Consider the following 25,254-nt stretch of genomic DNA (forward strand, 5'->3'; position numbering starts at 1 on the left):
AACAGACGATACAAATACGATCTTTGATGTAGTCTGAAAAAGGAGAGAAAAAGAAGGAGTTGGAGATTAACTGCAGGAGAGGAAAGAAGAAAAGGAGTCACTGACAAAATATTCATAGAAGCAACACAAAAATACACACACACTTGCCCACACAAGAGGGGTGGACAGCAGAGGGCAAAGTCATACCCATAAGCGACAGACACTTGAGCTGTGCTACAGTCTCCCACACATACACTTTTACCCCAGCAGGTCACATACACAAACCCACTAACATGAAAATACGCTGATTTTTATTCTAGTATGTCATAAATACAAACATATACAACCATGAATGCACACACACACATTGAGACGAGCACATACAACTTATGTAAAGCCTGTGCTCCAACATTCTTATCATCACCTCTCTTCATTGTTTATTCTCTCTCTGTGTCTCTCCATTGTTAACCTATTCTACGCTTTGGTTCCAACGGCTGCTCAAACACTTAAAATGAGGACACAGCCAAAGCTCTTCTCTCTTTATCCCACGCAAGCGCTCACTCATTAGACACATGCAGGAACGCATTTGTAGTCAAAAGACAACAAAGCACAAACTCATTTGTGATGACAATACACATTCATTTCCTATATTCCCCTAATCAAAACCACAAAATGTCTCAGCTTTGCTGTAATCCTAGCCCTAACTGTTAAAACTAAAATGGCCCCTTTTTTCCAATGCGAGGTCCCACAAAATGGCTCAACTTTTTCTTCACGCAGGGATTCAAGTACGAGCACGCACACATACACACACCCCTGCACTCCAAATGAGCAGACAGAGTTCTCTTTTCATGTTCCCTGGGCGCGCTCTCCATCAATAGCCTCATTTTCCCTCTCTCCCCCTACTGCAGTATCCACTCCTGCACTGTTTCTAGCCATCCTTTCACCCCTCCTCCTCTTTGCTTTGGTCCAGTATTCAAGCCTTTCTTCTTAGTTCCACAATAGTCAAAATATTCCGGCTAGACTTCAAGTTACTGCAGATATTTTACCACTTCCACGACACATCCTGTGCACAGCATGCATGTTTATTTAACTCAGGTCCTCTTTTGTGTCTTCTCTCCCTCTTTAGGATTCTACCATCGACCAGTGACCGTTTCCTGTTGAAGAACTTGGTTTCCGGTGTGGACTATAACCTGTGTGTGCTCGCCATTTTTGATGACACGATCACATCATTAGCAGCAACAAAGGTTCTGGGCTGTACCACATTCTCCACCAAGGATGTTTACCCAGCATGCCGCTCTCTCCAGGCCCACTTTCTGGGCGGGACACTGACCATCTTGGTTGGTGGTGTTGTTGTGGTCACCCTACTCGTGTTCACTGTGGCGCTCATGGTTCGCCACCGTGTTTGCAATCATGGTGACCACATAATATGTCACAACAGCAACACTGAAGCAGGAGGTGGGGCCTGCTGTCAAAGTGGAGGTGTAGGGGGCAGGGACAAAGGGGGAAATGGTGGCGGGTGCTACCAGTCAAATGGTTCTGGGGACATGATGATGGTGGTCCTGCCCAACGGTCTGCCTTCCAAAAGAGGAGGGGAGAAGGACAAGGAAAAGGACAAGGACAAGGACAAGGAGAAGGAAGCAGCTGATTCTGCTTCCTCTCTGCCTCCAAAACTCCCTCCAAAGCCCAGGCCCAAGCCTAAAGTCAACCTGGAGCAGTTTCTTTCAGCTGGTGGGGTAGTTTCCACATCGACGGGGGCAGGACGTGAGATGGCTTTGGTGGTGAGGCAGAGGAAGCTGGACAAGGCGCCACCGTACACCCCTGAAAGTGACAGAACTCCCCTCTACTACTCCCCTTCCCCTCCATCCACCCTGCCCCGTCAGTCACGCTCCAGGGACCGCCCAAAGCCCCACCTGGAGAGAGAACTGACCAATCGTGCCAGTTTCTCTCTGGCTGCGCCCCTGAGAGACTCGGAGCTGTTGGACTGGAGAATCACTCCCCGAGGCAGGGACAAATGGAACTCCTCACAGGCTTATCAGAGTCCCGTATCCCCTCTAAGTCCTGCCTGTGGGACCGTTAGCAAACGGCGGCACTCGCTGGATATGGGCTCCTCTGTGGCCCTAGCAACTGATGCTGCAGCAACTGTTGCCAAACGCTACGGTGCTGTCAGCTATGCCAAGCGGCTGAGTGTGATCTGGACGAGGCGGAGCCAGTCACTTCATGGAATGCTTGTGCAGTGTGCCTCGACGACAAGCACAACATCTTCAACAACCAGCGACGAGGGCGAAGTTGGCGGGGGCTTTGGAGCCCGCTGCGAGTTCCAACGGGGATACATCCATGCTTATAACACCACCAACTCAAACTCTAACACTGGGATCACTACTGGGAAAGCGGGCAGTGTAAAAGACAGGGGGAAAGAGAAAGGGAAGGATGGGAGGAATGCTGAAGAACTGGAGGAAAGTGTTGTGTAGGGGGCAGAGGAAAGGAATTATAAAAAAGTTAAGAGGGATAAAGGGTTCTGTGAGAGGACAGTTTGAATGGGATCTTGATTTGACGAGGGTAAAGCGGTAGGATAGGGAAGATGAATTGATTGCAGATGAAGAAGGGAAGGTTGTGAGTTCATAGGGAGGGAGACGAGTAAAATTAACTCAAGTCTCACTTGTGCAGTCCTTGATATGTCCAGGGAAAAGTCAAGAAAAGTGAAGAGGAGAGGCAAAAGTGTACCTGGATTTTTAAGAGGCTCTTTATATTTAACCTGAAGAGTGATGGTTGGAAAATAAGTGGGAAGAGAGATGTGACAAGAAAAGGGGGTGAGTGCGAGAAACATAACACACAGCATTTTTAAAATGGTGTTTAAATACTCATGGTTGAGTTCAAGCGGCATCAGTAAAAATGGCTGATACAAGACAGAACAAGAAAGTAGTAACACATAAACAAAAATCTAGGCAAAGAGAGCGACAATGCTGAGATGAGACAATGTGAGTGGTATATATAGTCACAAAGAGACGGAGAGACGTGGGGAGGGGAAAACAACAACAGAGCAACAGAATGAAGGATATATAGTGGAGACAGAGATGGTGTGAGCTCAGTGTGGATTCTCAGAAAAGCCTATACACTAATAGAACCAGACTGTTGCTAACACTTCAGCTCTCCAGGGTCCCAACCCCCCACAACACCACGAGGGTTTACGCTGGATCAAAACCATCAACACAACCGTTAATACTGAAGAAGTACTTTTCTCTCTGACAAAAATACAACAGTAAAAAAAAAAAAAAAAAAAAGAAGAAGATTTTGATGGCACAGTCCTGCTTTGTTATCTTGTTTTTTTTTTTTGTTTGTTTGTTTTTTTGACTCCAACACTGACGGCCATCTTGAAACTCTTTTCCAAAACACGATGAATGTGACTTTTATGTGTCCTCTGTGGCTGGACAATGATTTTGGCTTGCCATGCCTGTGGATTATGGAAGCATAAATACAGAGCGGGGTGCATTGGACATGATCAATCGATATGGGCTGGAAAGAGCGAGGGGAGCACAGACATTATTAAAAGAAAGACATTGGGATTACAATGGAGTCGATATGGATTACAAAATGGAGGAAACAGGAGTGTGTGATCAAACGTGTGCGAGTGTGCATTTCTCAAAGACAAGCTCATACTGGATGTCAGATAATAATGGACCAAACGAATAATACTAATGGATGCATAAGTGTGCATGCACTGATGGACCAGGGACAGGGTGTGTGTATGTGTGCCTGTGTGTGTATTTGTGTGCACACATGTATATGAATGTTTGTGAGGGGCAATCCAGTCAACCAGACTCCATTCATGTTTGAAAAGGTTTAGCGCTTTCTGGACATGCTGGAAAAGGAATTAATCTAAAACTTTAAGATCAGAGGTGATCAAAATTCCCAAAGTCAAGTAAAAGTTAAATGTTTAAAGACATTGTCGCCAAAACCAGAATAAATCATGATTTTCAGCAAAGTAGCATGGTCAGAAAGCAGCAACCATTAAGCGGGAATTAAAATCTAAAATTCATTTATTGTGACTTCAGGTTCCTTTGTGCCACATGGATTCACTTCAAATCCAATCAGTGAATGTTTTCAGAGAGGAACCGGTTTAAAAACCGTGACGCCGCTGACAATAGAAACTCTTCAATGGAGGACTTTGTAAAACTTAACTAATGGGACGACTGCTCCATTGGCACATACCACAGAGACTCTGAAAAAAAATCTATCAATGAGAAAAAAAAAAGAAAAGAGAAAACTTGAAAGTACATATATATATAGTATATATATATATATATATATATATATATAAAATGATGTTACTTGTCGCACCATGTGTTTCTGTTTTCTGGGGAATGATGTTAGGATCAAATACAAAATATAAAATGTGTGATTTTTTGTTTCAAACAAAAAATCGTCAAGATTAGAACAGAAAATGTTGATTATAACTAGGCAGAAAAATAAAGATCAAAACAGATACTGAAGAAGCACACACAGCACAAACACACAAACTGGCAAGCACACACACCCCAAAACACAGACCTACACACACAAACAGATGCCTATAAAACAGAGCCAATTACATTAATAATGATGACTTTTAACCATTACTGTTGTTTCCTTTATGTTTTTATTTCATTTTGCCAAAGTCAATATTGTTCTCTGGACTTGATATAAATAATAAAAATTACACGTATGAAACAGAGACACACTCATCAACACAAGGGAGTAAATGTGTTGTGGTTGTGTGCATGTGTGTTCACAGATGTACTTTAAATGTGTATTTGTGAAAATAATTTACATTATTATATATTACACCAGATTTTAAAGAGCTATTTAATCATTTCTATTAGTTATAAGGTTTATATAGATAATTTCAAAAACCATAGTGCTTTGGTTTAGTTTGAATTTGCAGAGAAATGTGAGAATGATTTTGTCTGGATGGAAAAGTTTTAAGACAAAGGACAAACTTGTGAGTCAAAGATGCTTCAGTGCATGAATGCATGCATGGCAAAAATGAAGTTGTTTACTTGTCAATCAGTGGAGTTGATTAGATGGTAAGTACCTCTACTGGAGGTAATTAAGAACAGCATATGACAGAAAAGATGGAAAGAGAAAAACCGTGCATAAAAGAGAACTATTGTGGGGGAAAGAGGGAAATCGAGAGTCCCAGGAACAGATGGAAATGTATTTAGAAAGACAAAAAGATACAAGTAAACAAAATACTTCCTGCAACAGATCTGATATGACACACAGAAATGGAAAGAGAGCTCAAGTGACAACAAACAGATTTTGTGAGCTTGAACAAGAACGAAAAGCTGTCAAGACTAATGGATCATGATTCTGATGCTTTGTTATTATCAACCTTATCTGCTGGTTTCAGACAGTCTAATGTAAGACATCACAAGACCCTTTCACTCCTACCTGAAGCTCAGTTAAACGTCAATTTAGCAGCAGAGCAAAGACATAAAGTGGCAGCAATCCGCCAGTGAACACAGCTAAATAAACTTCTAAGAATCTAAATGAGAAGAAGACAGAAGAAAAGACAAAATTAAATTGGAAAACACAAGGTAGCAAACCAAAACATCCTTTCATTTATCCGTTTTCTTTATCCAGGTCATGGTAGCAACAGGCAAAGCAAGGTAGGCTCTGGCTCTGGTTTCCCAGTGGATGCAGCCAGAATACCTCCCCCGGGAGGTGCACCGGATGCAGAAACCAAAACAATAAGCTCAAAGGGGATGAATGCTGCACTGAGCTGCAGACTGGGCTGTTATTTCTCAGTTGGAACAGCAATAGGGAGGGAGGTTATTGTGTTAAGTGTGTGTTTGTGTGCATGCCTGTGTGTGCCTCTGCGCATATCCCCGGCTGAATGTGTGACAGACAGACAAAATACAAACACTATGTGTAGAGTGTGTGTGTGCGGTGATGTTATTTCTGTCCTGTCACACTTTGCCACAATTTATTACCAAGCAGATAAAAGATCCTTTAACCACAGAGGGATCAAATGAGAGAGAGAGAGAGAGAGAGAGAGAGAGAGAGAGAGAGAGAGGGAGAGAGAGAGAGAGAGAGAGAGAGAGAGAGAGAGCGAGAGAGAGAGAGAGAGTGAGTGAGTGTGTGTATGAGTGTAAAGGGTTAATGTGCTCTCTCCCTTTTTGAGCTTTAGACACGAGACCCTGTCTGAGTGTAGACAGTGTCCTTGTTTGAGATCATCAACAGTGACACAAGAGAAAATAAAGAAGTGGGAGTGAGTGAGTGTGTGTGTGTGTGTGTGTGTGTGTGTGTGTGTGTGTGTGTGTGTGTGTGTGTGTGTGTGTGTGTGTGTGTGTGTGTGTGTGTCTGTCTGTCTCTGGCTCAGACATCAGGTTAGAGGACAATTTGATTTCAAACTCTTAAGTGGCCACATTAAAAGCTACAGTCACCTTTGAGAAAGAGAGTGAGTGTGTTCGTGTGTGTGCACTTATGTGTGACGGACAAGAACAACACTGCGCAGAACACCACCCCTCCCTCTGCTTTCTTTGCCGAAGGCGAAACCCTGGCCTAATTTGACTAATTAAAAAAAAATGCTGAGTAACGTGCAAACACACATCCACACACAACCTCTGAACACACACATTCACAAACGGGCACTACAAGATGACCTTGAGGCTGTGGGGTTTGCATGTTTCTGCGTACACATGTTGTGTGTGTACATATGCGTCTTGAGAGGCCGTGCCTGCCTTCAGCCAAACTTCCTCTGACATTTGCAGTTATGATCAAGGTATGATGCATTTGCCTGCAGTGTGCTGAGTAACTGCTGAATAAGGATGCATCAGGATCGGCACCTCGTGCACGAGAAACCAGCTGGACCATCTCTGCAACAAGCTGAACTGTGCCTTGATAGAAACAGTACAGAGACCGGCTCTGTTCCACAGTCACAGATTATCACATCAAATAATTATTACAAAACAGTGACATTTGCATAGCAACCATCTACATGTGTCACTAGTGTAGGGTCTGAAATTATGAGTTGAAGTCCTTAAGGCAGCACATTAGACAAAAAGCTGAATAGACCTCAGTTCTTCAATATAATCCCAGGGTTCCTTTAAAACATGACTCAATTTTTTATAACTTGGCCAAGTCTCAAACTGATCTAATAAGTGCAGACACTGAGCTGTAACTTGCAGGGGCATGTGTCTTTTGAGAATAGTAGTAATGTTGTAAAGGGATATTAGTGGGAACAAATAATAAGAGGACACAGTTTAAGCACTCATGTGACACTCTACAAGAACATATGGACATTTGAGTTAAATATTGAGTTCATGACATTAACATTTTTACAATAGATTATATATTATTTTGGACAGTGCGCAGACAGAGGCATTGTTATTGTTGTGTTACTGTAACTTGCATTTTGTTGCAAACCCAAACCAAATAAGATGATCAGAAAGACAGTTTTTTCTCTCATCGAAATGGCACAACTGGATCTGGCATTAAGACCTACCTCATATAAAAATGCACAGTCAATAGTAAGCAAGAGACAATTGTGAAGCTTTGAGAAAGTGCATGTAGAAAACATACATACATACATCATTTGTTTATTAGACACAGTCACTCACAAAGATGGAGTAGCAATATAATCACTTGGTGCTTCACATTTATTTAGTCACTTTAACTGAAACCATGAATTAGTGTGATAGAGTGAGACAGTTATTGTTTGACTTAAATATATGGAACTAAACAATCGTTTTTAGAGGATAAAAATAAGCATAATAGTGAAAGAAGAAACCGACTATTGAGTCGAGCTATTTTACATCTGACCTTCTGTTTGATAACAGGCTCCTGATAATGCATGACCGTTTTTTACCATGTGTGGATGTCATCTGGTTATGTTACTTTGAAATTCAGGACCTTTACAGTAAATTTAGAGATTCCACTTTCACATTTTTGCCTGGGTGGTGAGAGGCCACTTTACCATTTTTAAACAATGCTGGGTTTTTTAGTGGGGTGGCAGCTCTGACTTTCTCAGTCCCTGCAGGAGCTAATGAGCCCTCTATACCTCTGTCATTTGTCCTGGGCATTCAATGATGATGACAATGATTGTTTCATAGTGCCGTTTTGACAGGAAACAGAAACAGGAAAAGAATTGACATATAGAATCTATAACCACCCAGACACTAATCTCTGCTTATATCAAGTTTTTAATTAATTTTTCTATTTGTATTATGGTTAACAAGGCTCAAGGGAAATGAGGCTTGAATAATGACTAAGATCATCAGGAGAGCTAATGATGACTGTTGATGGCTACACAATGCTCTAACTGAGCATGTATAACAACGTCAATCTAAGTAAAATATTACCTACACATTACACCTGGAGGGGATTCTCTGAGGATATTCATGCACTAATCAAATCAAACAACTGTTTACCTGTATAGATCAGATGCACAAACCACCTCCTCAACATATGCTTTCACTTCATCTTGAATTGGGTGTGTTACCATTTCATAGTCAGCTGAGTACAGCGTGGAGAGAAGCTGACGGAGAAAAACAAAGATGAGGAGATAGACGGGGAGTGATAGCAGCGGAGGTAGATAAAAAGATTGATTGGTGATAGAAGAGCAAAGAGAAGGAGAGAGATGGGAGTAGCAGCAAAGGAGGGAGAGATCGATGGAGGAAGTGAGGTACAGGACTGGAGTGCTACAGCAGCAGAGGGCAGGAAAATAAAGATTTGCCTTATCTAAATATATGATACAAAGAACCTTTTTTTCCCTTGATCAATATTGTTTTTTTTGGTTTTTTTTTGGTTACCTGAAATGCTGAAAGATAGCAATTGGTGATACCTTGAAGTTTGGGTTTACTGGAAATGGGATGATTTTTGATAAACACCAGCTCTACTTAAACTACAGGATTGAGACAGATACCAACAGTCTCAGCTAGCGTGTGTTTAATTACGCTAAGGTGGCAGAGTTAATTTGATAATGACATGCTACACAGAGCACCTTTAAAGGAACAGATGGGAGAAGAGAAGGAAGTGAAAGGGAGATGGCAGAGGAGAAACAGAAGATGAGACAAAGGGGGAGAGACAATGCTCAAACTAGAGGGGAGCTAAAATGATAGAAGACTAAGCCTGTTGCAAGGCTTTACCTTCATGCATCACCCCCCTCTCGCTCTGCCTTCCTCTCACTGTCTCTCCACAATCTTTAATCTAGCCTATCTAATTTGCTCTCTCCTTCACCTCCACTGACTTCGCATTCAATCCTTTGTTCACTGCATTCACTCCTAATCTCCACTTTTCTCCGACCTCCTGCTCTCTCACTCCTTTGCTTGTTTCGCATATTGTTTCACCAATTCATTGTAGTCATCTTTCACTCATTTTTATTCCGCTCTCCTGACTCTTTATTAACCTTCTTCTCTTTCTCCACATCCTCTCCCTCCTTTAGCTTCTTTTTCTCCATACTATCATGCCCACTTCTGGCCACCACATCAGTGCAGACTCACGTGCTTAGACATTAAAATTCCTCTCCATACTTTTATTGTCTCACCCAAATATATTTTGGCATTTCATCTTTGCATCCGTCCATGTCCCTCTCCATTTCATCCTTTATGTGCATTGTCTCATTTCCTCCCCACTTTTGTCCCTTCTTCCTAAACTCAGCAGCTGTTTTTTTTTAAAACTGACCTCTCAGATTCTGACTATAATTTACAGGTAATGTGAGGTGATGCTTACGTGTATAAAAAAAAAAAAAGCTATAAATCCACATGGATGCTGTTTAGTGAATTTTTAAATGTTCATTTCAAGAGTAGAAAGCTTGAAAACATAAGATAAATTCTCATTATAATGAAACAATCTTGAAACCTTAGATACTATTTTCACTTCAGCTCTCCCATTCAACCTTTCTCCTTCACCTCTGCCCTCACTCCTACACAGTCATTCACTCATCGCTCTCTCTTCTACTGCTCAGTAAGACATTTTAATTGAGAGACCTTGATTACCTCCCTTCCCTTCTCTCCTTATCCTCTGACTTTTTCTCTCTTTTTGTCTGCAGCTAAAATTTTATGATTCTTCAATGACCTGTTTAAAGTCAGGAGGAAAAATGTAACTCCTATTCATGTTTTCTTCACTCAGATGTGGGAACTGGGGACCAACATGTTTGTACTATCACTGACAAAAAAAACCCTGATAGTCAGGAAGTGAGCACAGACTTTTGCTGGACGCCTTTATCCAATGTGCCCTGCACCATTATGAGTACACAGATTGTTTTTTTTTTTTTGTTTTTTTTTTTTATCCCAGTTGGAGCAGAGGCCCTCCAGCAGTATTTCTGTCACCTTACCCTTCTAACCTAGATATTGAGCAACACAAAAAATGGGGCCCCTGACCGCAGCAGTGCCAGTAAATGTTTTAACAATTGAGGTACATGTGGTGACATGTCTTTCACACGGCTGAGTGGACAGGCTCACAGGAAGCTCTGGAGTGGTCTGCTATTGAAAGAACATAAATTCTGTGTACAGTAGTTTAAAAACCTTTGTCTCATTCACGTGCACACAGATTGAATCTTGACTTTCTGCTCCCACTCAAACCATAACACACAAATCCAATTTAAAACTCCATTTCATCAATGTCGTCCTATAAATGCTCTGCCGTGTTCAGCAGGGTCAGTCGTTTGGCTGGCAATGATGTTGATCAGAGTTGTTTGTGGTGCAGTAAAAGAAACTAAAACAATGAGCTAAATAAGGCTGAAAAGTTGGGGGGTAAGTCTCTGGATGTTTGACACTATGAGCACACCTTTTACATTAATTACAGTCATGTTATCAGTTCTTTATTAAAAGAAAATAGTTGAATTAAAGCATTAGAGTTTATGGCAACATCAAGGCCATAAAATAGTTCATACATAGTTAACACGATGCTTCAAGGTAAATGGTGAAAGCCTAAGAAATGTGTGGCATATGATGAATTTGAAACTTGCTGCAGTTTAAGGATGTAATCCAGTGTTGGTAGGTCAGTATTCAATGGCAATCTTTCCAATTATGGATTCAAAGAGCTGTTCGAGAAATGTGTCACCTCCTTGAAGTCCTAATACGCCTGACTGACGACAGATGTTTTGCTTTCTAGTGTTAAATGAAGCCTCTGTTCCTTTGATCTTCCACATTATTGCACTGTATTATTCATCATTAACCTCCAGAAAGATGTCTGTTTCTCTAGGCCTGCTACTCTACTCTTCAAGCTTTTTTCCCTCTTCCTAAACTTCCCTTATTTAACCTGTGTCCATCTTTTGCAACTGAGGGAGCACATCACTTCATTGACAGCTTCTCTTAACTGGAGGAAGTTCCACTCTCTGCTTCTCCACAATGTCTTTTCTGTTCAACCCTCCACCTCTATATCGCTCAAGTTTCTCCAGTATGCTCCATTTTGTTTAACCTCACCCATTTTATGTCTGACATCTCTTCTTTTCTCATGTTTTTCCCGCAGGTGATTTTTGCCTTTTCCCTCCTTTTTCTTACTTCACCGCAGGGCCTCTCCTGCTCATCATTGACTCTCAACATCCCGCCCACTGCCCATCTCCTCTTCACTTTTCCCCTGGAACAAGGAACGAAACGGGAGCTTCCTGCCCTCTTTTCATCATTTTTCACTCTTCATTTTCTTTTTTTGTTCCCTGCGTGGCAATGCTACCACCTACTCCTCCAACTCATCATCCCTGCGGGATAAGACGCCTCATCAGAAAGAGCGAGTGAAATCTTGTAACTCTTCTCATCTTGAGACGTTCCACAGTAGCTTTTCTGAGAGAGAGGGGAGAGACAGCGGCAGAGAAAGAGGAACGGATACAGTGGGGTGTCATCGTTTAGGCTTTCTGGCTGGTTTCTAGAGAGCTAGCAACAGGGGAAGACAAGAATAGGGAGTGAGAAAAGAAAGCAAAAGGTGAGAAACTGGTAGAGTGACAAAAAATAGTAAGAAGGTGTGAAAGATAAATGTTAATGGGAGCTCTAATTAGAAAAGAAGAAAGGGACAAAGACATCAGTAAATACTTGCTGATTTGTGCAACTGTGGTGAAGTGATGGAACTTCTAGACCCGCTACATTTCTAGTGTTTACCACCATTTCCAAACATTCAATAATACTTGTTAAATGACTGTTACAAACATCCATACTCCCTCTGAGCTCAGCTAATAAACACAACTCTGGAAGTAGCCTACACTTGCCTTTAGTGACTGCTCAATTACGGAGTCTACAGTACAACCTCACAAATCCACTCCCACCTCTGAACCAACACCATTTACAAAGACTGAAACATGTTTTCCCATTTCCAAAATACCTCTGCCAATTAGTGAAGCCAACGGTCACAAATTCTTCAACAAATCTCTCAGTGCAGTACCTTTCTTCCCAAGTGGAGGGGCCGAATGACTGTCACACTCCTCAGGATTTAGCTGCTAAATATTATGCAACAGCAGATATGATCCAACTATTGGTCTTACAACTTTGCCCATGGCCATACTGCTTATGATTAGAGTACAACTGGGAGCTAAGCTGAGACAAAACCCCCCACCCCACTAAAGACAGTGCGAGGAGCGAATTTGGTTTGGAGCACTCACAGCTTTAGAGCCATTGGGAATCTCAGCTGAGCTGTAATTGGGACCAACTACTGAGAGAGGGTTCTTTAGCTTTGCAGTTGACAGCCAGTGGGCAATTTAGCCCTGCTCCTTATCTAGACTAAAATGCCTAAAGGCCAAATACAGCGGGAGATTATTGCTATGAAACATTCAGACTCTTCTGCTGCTGGTGGATATTTCGGACCTCGGTGTGTTGTTTGGTTGGTGGGGCTAAAGTGTCAGTCTTCACTTAGTGGAGTCCACTGAAATATGTTTATTATCATCCTGAGTGTGATGTCTCAAAAGATTACAGCAGAAAAGCACCTTGGGACGTTGGAATCAGAGCTTGCTTAAGTTTGATCATTGATGTTTAGATGCAACAGAGACCTTCCTCAGGTAATTCATCTATTTTTTGGTATCCAGCACTTATGAAAATGAGTTTTTGTAGATGTGTGCACACACATAATATTCTTACCCAATGTATGAAAACATCCCATAAAATACACAATTTTCTGGTGTATGCCAAAACTTTGAAGCTGTTGAAAAACCTTTGTGTAGTCAGCTGGCAACAATTAGATCTAAATTAAAGCTTTTAACTTTAATTTGAATATACTAGCAGAAATACTATGCCTGGCATACTGCAAAACAAAATATAGCAGCAGACACTTGACAGTGAAGCAACTTTGCAAATGTTTGGGGAAAATATGTCACGAGAAGCAAATGCATTCCGTTACCCTTTTCCTTAAAAAGAAAAAATGAAAATAGATTTTAAGGTCTTATCGGCTGACACAATAGTCTGTCATTCACATCTATTGAGGTAAGGGCTGTGTAGACAATATCTGCAGCTATGTGGGTTGCATATTGTCATCTGTTGCATCTTAAGCCACAGCTTAGCTTGTGGTTATTCAAGATGAAAGTGCTGTCAAAACATCCGCTGTATTCAGACTACAAGGGGGATACTGAAGCTTTGACAATGTCCCATTGCTTGCCAGCACCAGCAAAGATACTGAAGAAAATGTATTATTTTCATGAAAAATTCAGTTTAAAAGGAGACAGAGATGTCAGACCTGCTGCCAGCACTGCTCATAGCACTCTTCTCATCACTTGCTACAATAGAACAGTTTGCTATGTGAAGAAAAAATACAACTCAACTCCAAACTTGTACAATTTGTCGAAAAGACTCTAAGAAATTATGAGGCCTCCTGTTATCATTGCACAGAAGAATATTCAGAATAACTACAGACTTTCAAATCTCTGAAAACAAAAAGAAAAAAAACATTACAATAATAACACCATTGAGAACAAAAATGTCTGATGCTGCACTTCCTCTCCCTGAAAACATGCGGCACAGCAGCCATCTCCAAATGTATCAGTTATCTGAATTTAAAAAAGGTTAGATTTTAAGAAGTTATTGATCAAGTGACTTTAAGCACACTCCTAGTCACTTCAACAATTTTCAGATCACTAGTTTTATTTTAGAAAATGGCTCGAGCCTCCAGCTATGATGACTCAGCTCAAGACATTGGGCAAAGAAATAATGAATCACAAATTCATTTTGCAGTGACCTCATGCATTCTTAGTTATTATCTACAGACTGGCTTCATGTGATAAACATCAGGTTCAGGTCAGTCACATACATGAACAATAACTAATGAGTCTCTAAAATCTATGCATGGTTCAGTACAAGGTGAGGTTTTATCAGTGTGCTATTGTGTGCTGTCAGTGGTACATGATGTGAACAATAAAACATTAATTCTCTAACTGAAAACAGATGTCATAGCTTGCTCCAATCTGTGCATCTGGGTATCAGCGCCCTGTTCGACTACACAATGCATCAGCTGTGACACATGGAAAGATGCTCACTCCTGGAGGAGAGCAGGGACTTCTCCTTTTAGTGATTTTATTTATAACTTTAGCAGAGGACAGTTGGTGGGCATTTATCTAAAGTGTTGGAAAGAATCATGGCCTCATAGATTTTCAGATGGGTGGCCCCAAAGGGAACCAGACACTTCAACATCAAAGTGTCTGCCATGTGCTACCCAAGGAACAACAGAGTAACGACTAATTCAAGCCCTAGTATATGGCGAGAGTGTATATGGTCAATGTGCCAAATTGAGGACAGTTAAAACTGTCATGGAACTGCTGTAAACAAGCACTGTCAATGGAAAGTAGCTAAAGCTTGTTTGAAAAGTCGCTAAATGTCACTAGATGCCGTAATGCACTGATTATTAGCATATGAATGACCTCATTACACCATATTTAAATCCTGCCTATGGCTTCAGCCAGTGTCTGTTTGCCTGTCTCCTCCTCTCTGTGCTCACATATACAGTATTTCAATACAGCCACACTCCCAATGAAGCTGTTCTCATTTACATGTTTTTCTGTTTCTGTTGTCAGACAACGGAACATGTCTAAAATAGTGACTGAAACGTGGCCCATTAAAACTTCATGTGAACTTCCACGTGTGACGGTGAATGTGGAGCTGGAGGCAATCAGGGAAGTGGAGGCAGTTGGCCTCCGCATAGATTATAAAAGACCCCTCCATCCTGGCACTCAGGAGGCTCCCTCCTCCATTGCACCACCTTGTCTTCTGTTGGAGTTTTATTTTCTGTTCAGTTAATTTATTGTTTCTTGTGTTAGTCTAGCACTAGTTGACACCTGCCAGCCTCATTTGTTGAAATTGCCAATTTTTTTTATCTTAGTTAAAGTAATAAAATTCCTCTGTTTCAGTTACATCCTTATTTACTCCAGTCTCAGAGCTGGGCCAAACGACGAGCCATTTCCAAGCTGCTGCTCTGGTGCTAAAATCCTGATTTTATAACCACAACATCATCTGACAGAATCACCAAACATATAGGTTAAAGACAACAGCTGCTCACATACATGAACAATAACTAATTAACATTTGGCCAGCTGATCGATGGTGTAACTCACTCCCTCACTCATGGACACTCAGCTCTGGACTGTGGCCAGTTCAGCAAAAACCTCTCCATCTACACACACTCCAGCCAACTTGTATTTGTCAGTGAAACATGAAGCTGTTTGCTGAAAGTAGAACAGCAAGATTCTACCCTGTGTTACTCACCTGCTGGTCTACTGCCGGTAATCTCGTAATTAATAGTGCAATGCACAAACTGCAGTGAACTGAGGCTCATCTCACATCTGCAGGGTGGTTCAGCAACAAGGTCCACACATACACTTCACCTTCATAACTGTGCAAGCGCTGCTTTCCACCCACTAAACCACTGACCCTGTCCCTGCTGTGTACTTGAGGTTTGTGCCTGCTGGATTTCAACACTGGCATTATTGAGTCTTTTTAAATATAATTGAATCTTCCAACCACACAGATGGCCACTCCAGTGCTTTAGAAGCAGACGTGCTGCAAAAGCATACAGAAGTGTATACACACACACACACAAATATTTATATCGAAATTGCACATACGCAGACACAAACGAAAAGTTGCAACATCCAAACATGATGTTTGCACACGTCAGCCACGCAGAAGGCAGAGAACCGTCAGTCAGGCTCAACTTTCCACTTGGAGATCTGTGACATTACAATCACAAGGAAACTTTAGTGTTGACAGAAATATATTCTTCTTCTTTGTACATTTAATAACAAAAATAAATACAAATCGAGGAATAGAATAATGGTGAGATTGAGAAACAGAAACAAATAAATAAAAGCAACAAAACAAAAATACACAATACTTGAAGAAAGCTGCAGAAAAAAGCCAGTGACAGAAGAATAAAATGAAAATAGGAAAAACAAAGAAAAAGAGCAGACACTGCAACATTTCACTGCAAAGTCCTTTATCAGCACGCACACAGTCACCATTATGGTAGTTCAAGTGTATTTTAAATAGAATAATCCCCAACAGTGTCACCAACACAGTGCTGCTCACCACCCAAATATCACTGCTTGACCAATTTCATTACACAGTCCACCACTATGCTGGGATGCTCATTTTAGTCTTAAAAGTCCTGACTGAACATAATTTTCTCCTTAAAGAGCCTCAAAGGGAAGAACAAAAAGAGAAAATTTGTACTGAGGACCTTTAACCGTGTCTACAATATCCCGTCTCCTGTAGGACTTTACAGACCACTCCACATCTGTGTGGCCGCTCCCAACTTTAAGACCTATTGCAACACTACAATTAGTGCTGAGCAATTAACTGAAAAACTATCAAAACCGACATTTAGACCCTCTCAACGACTTAATCTCTCTCATGTCGGTTAATTTAGTTAATACCTTCCCAAGTGCGTGTGTGCATGAACTGCCCCCTTAAAAAGATACTCCCGCTTGTTGAGTCACGTGCCTCCACCTCATCCAACTAAGTGTTCACTCAAAGCGAAGCTGGTGATGTGGATGACAGCGCAAACACTGAGCCTTAGGTTACAGCCACACTAATACCTTTCAGTTTTACAACACATCACCTTTGCTACGTTTACGCCTGGCATCCACTACCCCACAGATTTTAAGCCTCTAAAAGGGGGACCACTGGACCCGTTCTTGTTTGAAAGCTACAGGGTTACGCTGTACAGAGCCTTTCAGAAATGATGTGGCAGACTGCTTCATGATTGGGTCTCATCAGTTACGATTACCACACAGTGGTGAATACAGCGTGGACAGTGACCAAAGGTAACAGCACCAATTTTCCTAATCACTTGGAGCACAATCACATAGCTGTATATGAAGAAGCCACTGGTCAAAAAGAAGAAAAAAAAGTGACAGAAAATTGCCAAAGAAATCATTAATCATTCAATAATCGTATGTTTGAAATAATCATCTTCTAATATTTAGTTTACCCTCACTGTCATAAATGAGGGGAACAAAATGTTACTGTGCCACAAACTGCAGCCTCCGAAATCATCACAAAGTTGAAACAACATTCTGTAAAACAGTTTCAGCAAAACCCCAATACTGTTGTAGTAGACTGCATGAGTTCTTTAGCTAGGTGGACCTAATATATACTGCTATGGTGATATGAGATGAAATATACTGTGACACATTTAATCAATACCACTAACCTCCACCTGTCATAAACAGTCACATTAGGATATTATAATATATATATAAATTTGACCCCTTTGTTATACAGTGTTTATGACAGGAGCTTCTAAAGTCTAAAGCAGTGAACCCTTTTTAAACCACTCGTATCTCAGAGCAAAATACCACGTTAACTGGCCATGAGGATCAAAGAAGCTGGACCACTGAGCAATAAAGAAATGGCCAGATAAGGTCTCTTTCACCTTTTATTCTGCGTCGGGACAGCTTAACAGATAAAGCCTGATGACTGTGTTCAAGGCACAATGTGTTGCTCAATTAACAGTGGACTGGCACAAGAGGAAGTGATTAGGTCATCAGTGTGATGTAAATAGGTTGTTATTGAATGAAACTAAATATCACGTCTGATGACAGCTGTGGTGGTGACATTTATGAACCAGTTTCTTTGAATAACATGAGCTGAGTTTTATGATCATATCATTATGTGGTTTCATAAGTGTGCAGTATGTTTATCTTTGCAAGAATTACCAAGTCGTTGACTGATCAGTTATATAGCTTGTCAATAAACTCAAGTGGTCCCACGTCCTAAGTGCATGTTTGTTATTCCACACCAGTTACATCAAGTATTCTTCCCTCTAAAGAGGAGAAATGTAGAAGCAAGAAACACACAAATTAAGAGAGAGAAATTGATCAGATGAAAATTAAAAGAAATAGAAGAGAAGAAAAGAGAGAGAGGTGAGGAAAAAAAGAAGTAGATGAAAACACAGAGCATGCAGTTAACACTCATCTCCCGTATTCATTCTCACTGTCACCACCCCCACCATCTTCCTTATTGCTCTCCTGAGTTGAAAGTATTTGTTTTCTCAGCAGCAGCACTGAGCATTAAGCTCAAATTCATCGTCTACTTAGAATGAGACAAATCCCTGTAGTCTCTCACAAGAACACACACTCACACACATGCGGGCACAAAGACATGGCAACACACACCTCATTACTTAAATCTTTGAGAATAAAAAGTCTGGATTTTCTAAACAACCTTCCCTCGCTTTTCCATCGATCTGAGCGCTATCCATCTTCTTTCGCTTCGCTCCTGCTGTTCTGCTCGGCCCCTCCCTCGCTCCACTTTCTTCAATAACAGGAGCCACATTACAGAATGAAATGCAGACTGTCAATCCTACCTTATCACAGGAAATGCAGATAAGAAAATGCTATTTTGCCTTTAAAAAGGCGTATCCAAAATCTATCGTTATTTCCTATCACAACTTCTCCACCCGGGCTTATCTTATTTTTTTCCGAATGTCATCAAACGAATGAACACCAACAGTTAGTTTACGTTTTAATGTTTGCGGTGAGAAGTGGCTCAGATTGGGAGCCTGCACCTGATTCTGTTTTAATTGACAATTAATGAATCCAGACATTAGCTGATCCAAACACCTGGCTAAGGGCAAGTAATAATTAAACTCATCAGAATTAGAAAAGAGACTTTTGTTCTCAGTCATTACAGCAGCCAAAACACGAGGCACTCTCCCAAACTAATTTCTCCCTCTCTCCATCCATCACTTTCCTGTAGCACTTTTAAATCTTTCGCCAACCCTCTTTGTAGCACTCTTTCCCTTGTTTTCCTTTCTCTTTAACACTGCTCTTCATGATGTTTTTCTTCCTATTTCTATATTTTTCATAAACATTCTCATTCATTCATTCTTTCCTATTTTCCCTTACCTCCCACCATTATTGACTGAGAGATGTTTTGTTTTAAAAGATGCTGTTCAAGTAGCTCTAACCATTTGCCTGCTTTCTAGAGGTAAACAAGTTCAAACTGAAAACAATTTGTCCATTAACTCTCTGAACTCTGTGTTTGGCTCTCATGCTGGATTTTCTGGGTCTAAAATAGTTTTCTGTCACTCAAAATCCCACTCAGACGATCCACACATGCTACAGCGGTTCACACATCTTGTTTGGGTGATTTCTGGTTTCGTCTTCCAAAACAGACTCACATCGATCTCAGTGTTTTAAATCAGTTCATCTGGGTGAAAACGTCTTGTTTGGTCGGTTGAAATATTAAACCACCCCTGGCAGACCCCAGTCAACAACTGAATATTTTTCTCAAGTGTTTAGCAAAGAAATCTTTGGTTATTCAGGCAGAAGAGTTGATTCCTGATGAATATATCAGGCGCGGTGCCACACATCTGGTGGATCAAGTGTTGCTTAAGCCAAAAAACACAGACCGTTCAGACCATTCAACATTGCTTTCAGATGCAATGTGATTTAATTTGTTCATATCAATCAATTTAAGTAATTTCCCAGTGTCCTGACAGGAGAGAAAATCACTTATCCAATTATATCTGTGAGGGTGATTTTAGCTCTTTGACAGATTGCAAAGTGACAGTGTGATACCCCAAGACCATTTTTTGGGAACATTTTCTATTTCATATTTTAGCATTTACCTGATGCTCTTATCCAGAGCCACTTAGAGTGAAGGCAGTGGTAGAATAAGCTTTAGTTCCTTGATCACCAACATTTACAGAAAAAAAAAACAACATTTTTTTTTAAAGATAGAGGTAGAGGAGGGACTTTTTTAAAAAGTTCAGAGCAAATTAGAGTGAGCTGAGGCGGAAGAGGAGGAGAGGAAATAGGATTCAGCGTAGAGAAGGTGATTTGAGGTACTTCTTGAAGGAATGGGTTTTCAGCTTATAACTGTGGATGGGGAATGACTCTGCCTTTCTGACCAGCGGCGAAGTCATTCCACTTTTTGCCTTTTTGTGCTGATTCATTGTAGCCCACAGGCTTCCAGAGTGTAAAAACCCCCTGAAATTCATAATTGTAAATAATCCCATACCAAACTCTGTGCTACAGTGTCACATTTCCTTGAACATAGCTGCTTCCTGGAGCCTCTGAGGAACACGCTAACTTTTCAGCAAATAACTTCTTTGATGAAGAGGCTGCTGTGTGAAATGCAGACTGGTGCTTATTTCCTCTACTCAACAGCCCATTTGCACAACAGGCAACATAAAACCACAGCAAATATGCTGTATAATTCAGAATATTTTACTGTTCATTTTTGCCACAAAGAGGACACCAGATATTTTTGGTGACTCCTTTAACTTTTGCTTAGCACCAACATCAATTTCAAATTCTCCATTTGTAGCCAAGAAATGTTGAAATTAAATGTTCCACTAAATGCAATGGTGGAGCTACCTTGAAATATGTCGTGATATTTGCTGAGCATTTTCATTCTCCCATAAAGAAAAACCCTTATTGATTCCTGACCTGCTCCGATGTCCAACTTTACATATTCAGCATGAATTGGTTCTACAAGCAGCAAATTAATCAGCATTGTGTTTGTTTCCTCCAATACATTCAGAGTATGAGCTCAATGAATACTGCAGCCTCAAGGGGCTGCTACCAGGGTTTCAGACTTTTTAGTCTTGCTATTTTCCCTCCCTCTCTGAGTCCATATCGATCTACTAGCAGCCTAGACTTTGTGATGAAATGCCACTCTGAAAGGCTTTGTCCAAGACAGCTGTAAACATGTCACCTCTGCTGGCCTTGTGGCTCCGTGGGACCTCAACAAGGTCTTTGTAAATGTCTCAACTGGAGGGCTGTTAAGGGCAGGGCTACTTTAACAGCCGACAAGAACATTACACACCACTTTGACTCGAAATTTACATCTGGTAAATTCACTCCTTTTAAGGTCTAACATATTAATGTGTAGTTGTAGAGTGAGGCTGGACTTCCCTATAATTTGGCCAAACTGTGTGCACACACGCTCATATGTATACACACTGTAATTTGGAAGAGGGGTAATGGTACTGTGGCACTGAGCTGGCACTTAGCACTGTCAGGAGAGGAGAGAAGACCAACAGAGGAGAGAAGGATGTGGCTCGAGAAGTAAGAGGGAGATTTTACCAAATGCATTGATGAACAGTGCTGAACGGCTAGAAAAACATATATCATTCAGCCTCACGAGCAAAACACACACTTTCAGACTAACACAGAGTGCAGGCTTGTAATGGAATTTTATATTAGCAAGAGCACAGTGAGAGCAGGTATACCTCAGGCTCAGTCTGGGAAAAAAACTCGAACATTAAAAGTGTCAGTGCTACTGGGTTGCCAGATGTTGCAGTGGAAACAAGCAAACCCGGCTGTCAAATAACCAGCAGAACTCATAAAGTGGTGTGATGGCATTTTTAGTGGAAGAAAGACCTCCAGCTCTAGTATTTCTGGTACATAAAAAAAAGAACTGTTCCACTTTTAATGAGAAAAAGTGGCAGCTTTAACAGATCGGATTTGTCTCCAAGGTTTCCACACTTTTTTTTTTAAGCATTTGAAAAAACAGATGCATTTACAGGTTAATTCACCACATTTTACTGAATGTTACAAAAAAATACTGCAGCATGTAACGCTGCCCTCAAGATGAACAGTTTGGAAAGCATTTCATTCTCTTTGTGAGTGTGACTGGAAGTGTGACCAGATGGTCGAGAGAAATCGAATTCTCTGTTCCATCAATGTCCGTTCAATTACACTTGAAAACATCGGAGAAAAGAACAGAGCTCCCTGGGAAAGGTGCTGCGAGACAAAACCGTGGCCACCACGGTTCAAACTGGACTACGCTGATTCAGCTTCTATGAATACATCTTTGTCAGACATATCGTTGACAAATGGCTGGAAGTGACAGAGGAGACTCCTCACCAGTAGCTGACAAAGCTGGGTCTCAATTTCCACATTAGTTTCAATGAGCAGCAGGCTTGGAGCCGTTCAAAGCTGCTCTGCTCTAAAATCTCTTAATTAAATGACTAAGGCAATAAACTTCTAAAACCCAATACTTGGAGAATGATCTATTAGGTCTGATAAGCTTCATTTGTTTATTTTCAATTAACACAATCTACGAGTGTGACCTAAGACACCAGCTTCAGGATGCCAAGGTCCGACTCTGACAGAACATGAATAATGCTGTTTATTCCACCACTATGCATATATGTTAAGTCTGTTTGTTGTTAAGCCTTCAAAATGAGAATGAGTGTGTTTGTGTGTGTCTGTATGTGTGTAGTGGATGATTAAGCCCTAAAACCTTCCTCAGTGTGTGTGTGAGTATTAGAACACATAAATTAATCAGCATGTGTACCGACCCTTAATTAAAAACTCCCACATCCCCCTGAACCCTACTCCTGTGTGCATGTGCGTGTGTGCGTGTGTGTGTGTGTGTGTGAAATATCTGCATTGGTATGCATGTCGCTGCCTCTGAACCTCAATATTCATGACTGTGCATGGGAATGTGCACAACACCATTTCTGGTACTTGAAGCTGCCTTTAACTGTGGTATATTCTCACTTCTCAACAAACACTACTCCACTCCTACTGCGATTTCAGAAACAGGTAAACAGTTTTAGGAGCTCAGGGCATCTGTGGAGGTTCTGCTCGCCAGAAAGTGACCGCGTGGGCCTAAACTTAATTAATGCAGCATTATTAACATGCATTCTGCCCTCTGTGTCGAAATGTTCATGAGTTATTTATTCTCTTGACTAGACCTGAGGTCAACGGCTTTCCTCAAAGTTGACTGGTCATTAGTGCTTTTTAATTTGTGAAGGTATTCATTTTCAATCAAACTGGGCTTCGAGGCAACGAGTCACAGAAGAGTACTGACACCAATAAGACGCTCTCTCCCCATGCTGACTGGATTTATCTTTCATTTCTACACAGGTTGTAGACTGTATGCTCTGCCGCCTACTCTCAATGCAAACCATTAATTGTCCTCTTTGGTTTTCATTTGTACGTGCTGCTTACACCTACACCTCTGAATTTTATTGCAGTCTCATTTGCTGCTCTGCCGCGACTGCTTTCCAGCCTTTCAAGGAGTGGCATTGAAAAGTAATTCACCAGCCAGAGTAATCTTTCATTGTCCACCAACATCATCTTCAGCCAAACACAGTTGATGATTTTTTTTTTTTCCCGCTTAAATAAACTGAGCACACAATCACATGTTGCTGTGACCTGCGGTTGACCCAAACCTCAGACGCCATGACAGATAGGCTGTCTCTTAGGAAAGTACATTACTCACCCAACTAATCAGATTTCACAACTTCAGCAAGGTCATTGCCTTCTCTACAGTCCCCCCCCCCCCCCACTCCTGTGTGTTTCTAACTCTCACTCTGATCACAAATTAATATGCACACAGACGTCCAGACTGCTGCAGGTCAGCAGGAGTGTGTATGTGTTTTTGCTGTTTTACGTGCATGTGGCTAAACTCAAGCTGTGATGTTACAGCAGAGCGGGGACTGACAGAGTGAAAGGAAATAGTGACAGGAAATGAGGATGCGGAGCAGATGCAAAAGACGAAGAAAAAGCAAGAAAAGGAGAGTGGGCATTGAAAGAATGGAGTGGAACAAATCAGCAAAAGAGGAAGCCGCTATGGAAAAACCATGTCTTCTGCTTTGAAGTTGGCTGTATGTTTCAGACCCTTTGTGCTGCTATACATACCACTAACCCAGATTTCTTCTTTCAGTGTGGTGAAAACACTCACGGAGCAAACGATCACATAGGGAATCTAGTTTTTAATCCTTTTAGAGATATTTCTGCATCTTACGTCTACATTTCTAAGGATAGCCCAAACGTGGCAGAGGAAAACACAACATGTTATGTTGAGCCAGAAGAGGAAGAAAGATTTTCTATATTCACACACCTGACTAAAATCAGACAGGAAGTAGTAACAACTTTTTGCTTGTTTACCGTTTTCAGAGGATTAGAATGAGAGGTGGTGATGAAAAACCACTGATTCACATTTTCTTTTGCAGACAGATTATTGACAAGTTTCTCTACCAAGTTCCTTTTCCAAATTTGTTGTCTTCTTTGTGCGTTTGTCTTCATTTTTGGTTCAATTTTCTACTCTCACATCATCCAACCTCCTTTTTTTCTCCCGTCCCCGCTCCCTCCTTCCTCCCTCTCCTTCCCCCTCTTTGCCTCCCATACCATCCTCTCCCTCTCTCCTTTCGTCACAGTTGATTTCTAGCCGTTTAATCCTGATTATGGCTTTAAAGTCCCAGTTGACACCATCCAGCTCCAACTTGCTGTGTGTGTGCATGTGTGCATACAGTAACGAGATGCTGATTCGGGCTATAAATGCATCTGTCTCGTGTCTGTCTTATGACAGGCATTGTGTTTGTGTTGACATGTTGAAGCAATTGTGCATGTTTCCTACATGATAGCATGTAAGCTGGAGTGGCAGGTTTAGTCAGCAAGTCATGTTAGTGTGAAAATACTTCGATATATGAGATTGTTTTCCCCATAAAACAGTTGTTTTTGTAAGCGATTGTGTACTGTGTGTGTATGTGTTGAACAGCTCAGTGCTTAGTGGCTGTTTACTGCAAAGACCAATGCTATATGTCATTTTAACAGGTCTGCCCTTCTTCCTCTTATCTCCTCCAGACATTTTTGTCCTCTTTTCACCTGTGAGCTTGTAAAACTCACTTTGTCTCTCTAGACTTGAGAAAGATGCTTTGTTATATCATCACATAAGAACATTTTAAAGTCAATCTGAAAATAAAATCCATCTTTACTTACATACATTACAGTATCATGGGTGGACATTACATTTACTCATTTAGCAGATGCTTTATCCAAAGTGATTTACAAGCGGGGGAAAACACTTATTTATTTTCTAAGTGGGTTTTTTTTAGGGTTTCTTGATGTTTTCCTCCTCCAGTAGTGTG

At 41.1% G+C, this 25,254-nt stretch overlaps 2 protein-coding genes across 4 annotated transcripts in view; one reads left to right on the forward strand and one right to left on the reverse strand.

The window, feature by feature from the left end:
• Positions 1-4,687, forward strand: part of LOC139621326 (leucine-rich repeat and fibronectin type-III domain-containing protein 4) — a 41,279-nt gene extending 36,592 nt beyond the window's left edge. Inside the window, exon 8 of the mRNA XM_071477746.1 lies at positions 1,106-4,687. Within this exon, the coding sequence (XP_071333847.1) occupies positions 1,106-2,447 (1,342 nt within the window). The 3' untranslated portion in view covers positions 2,448-4,687. The remainder of the gene's footprint in view (positions 1-1,105) is intronic.
• The window catches only part of pcxb (pyruvate carboxylase b), a 283,342-nt gene that overhangs the window by 113,302 nt on the left and 144,786 nt on the right, over positions 1-25,254 (reverse strand). The window lies entirely within an intron of this gene.

Source organism: Trachinotus anak, unplaced genomic scaffold (assembly GCF_046630095.1).
Source record: "Trachinotus anak isolate AG129_WGS33_773 ecotype Australia unplaced genomic scaffold, CSIRO_AGI_Tana_v1 ptg000005l, whole genome shotgun sequence".
Lineage (NCBI taxonomy): Eukaryota > Metazoa > Chordata > Actinopteri > Carangiformes > Carangidae > Trachinotus > Trachinotus anak.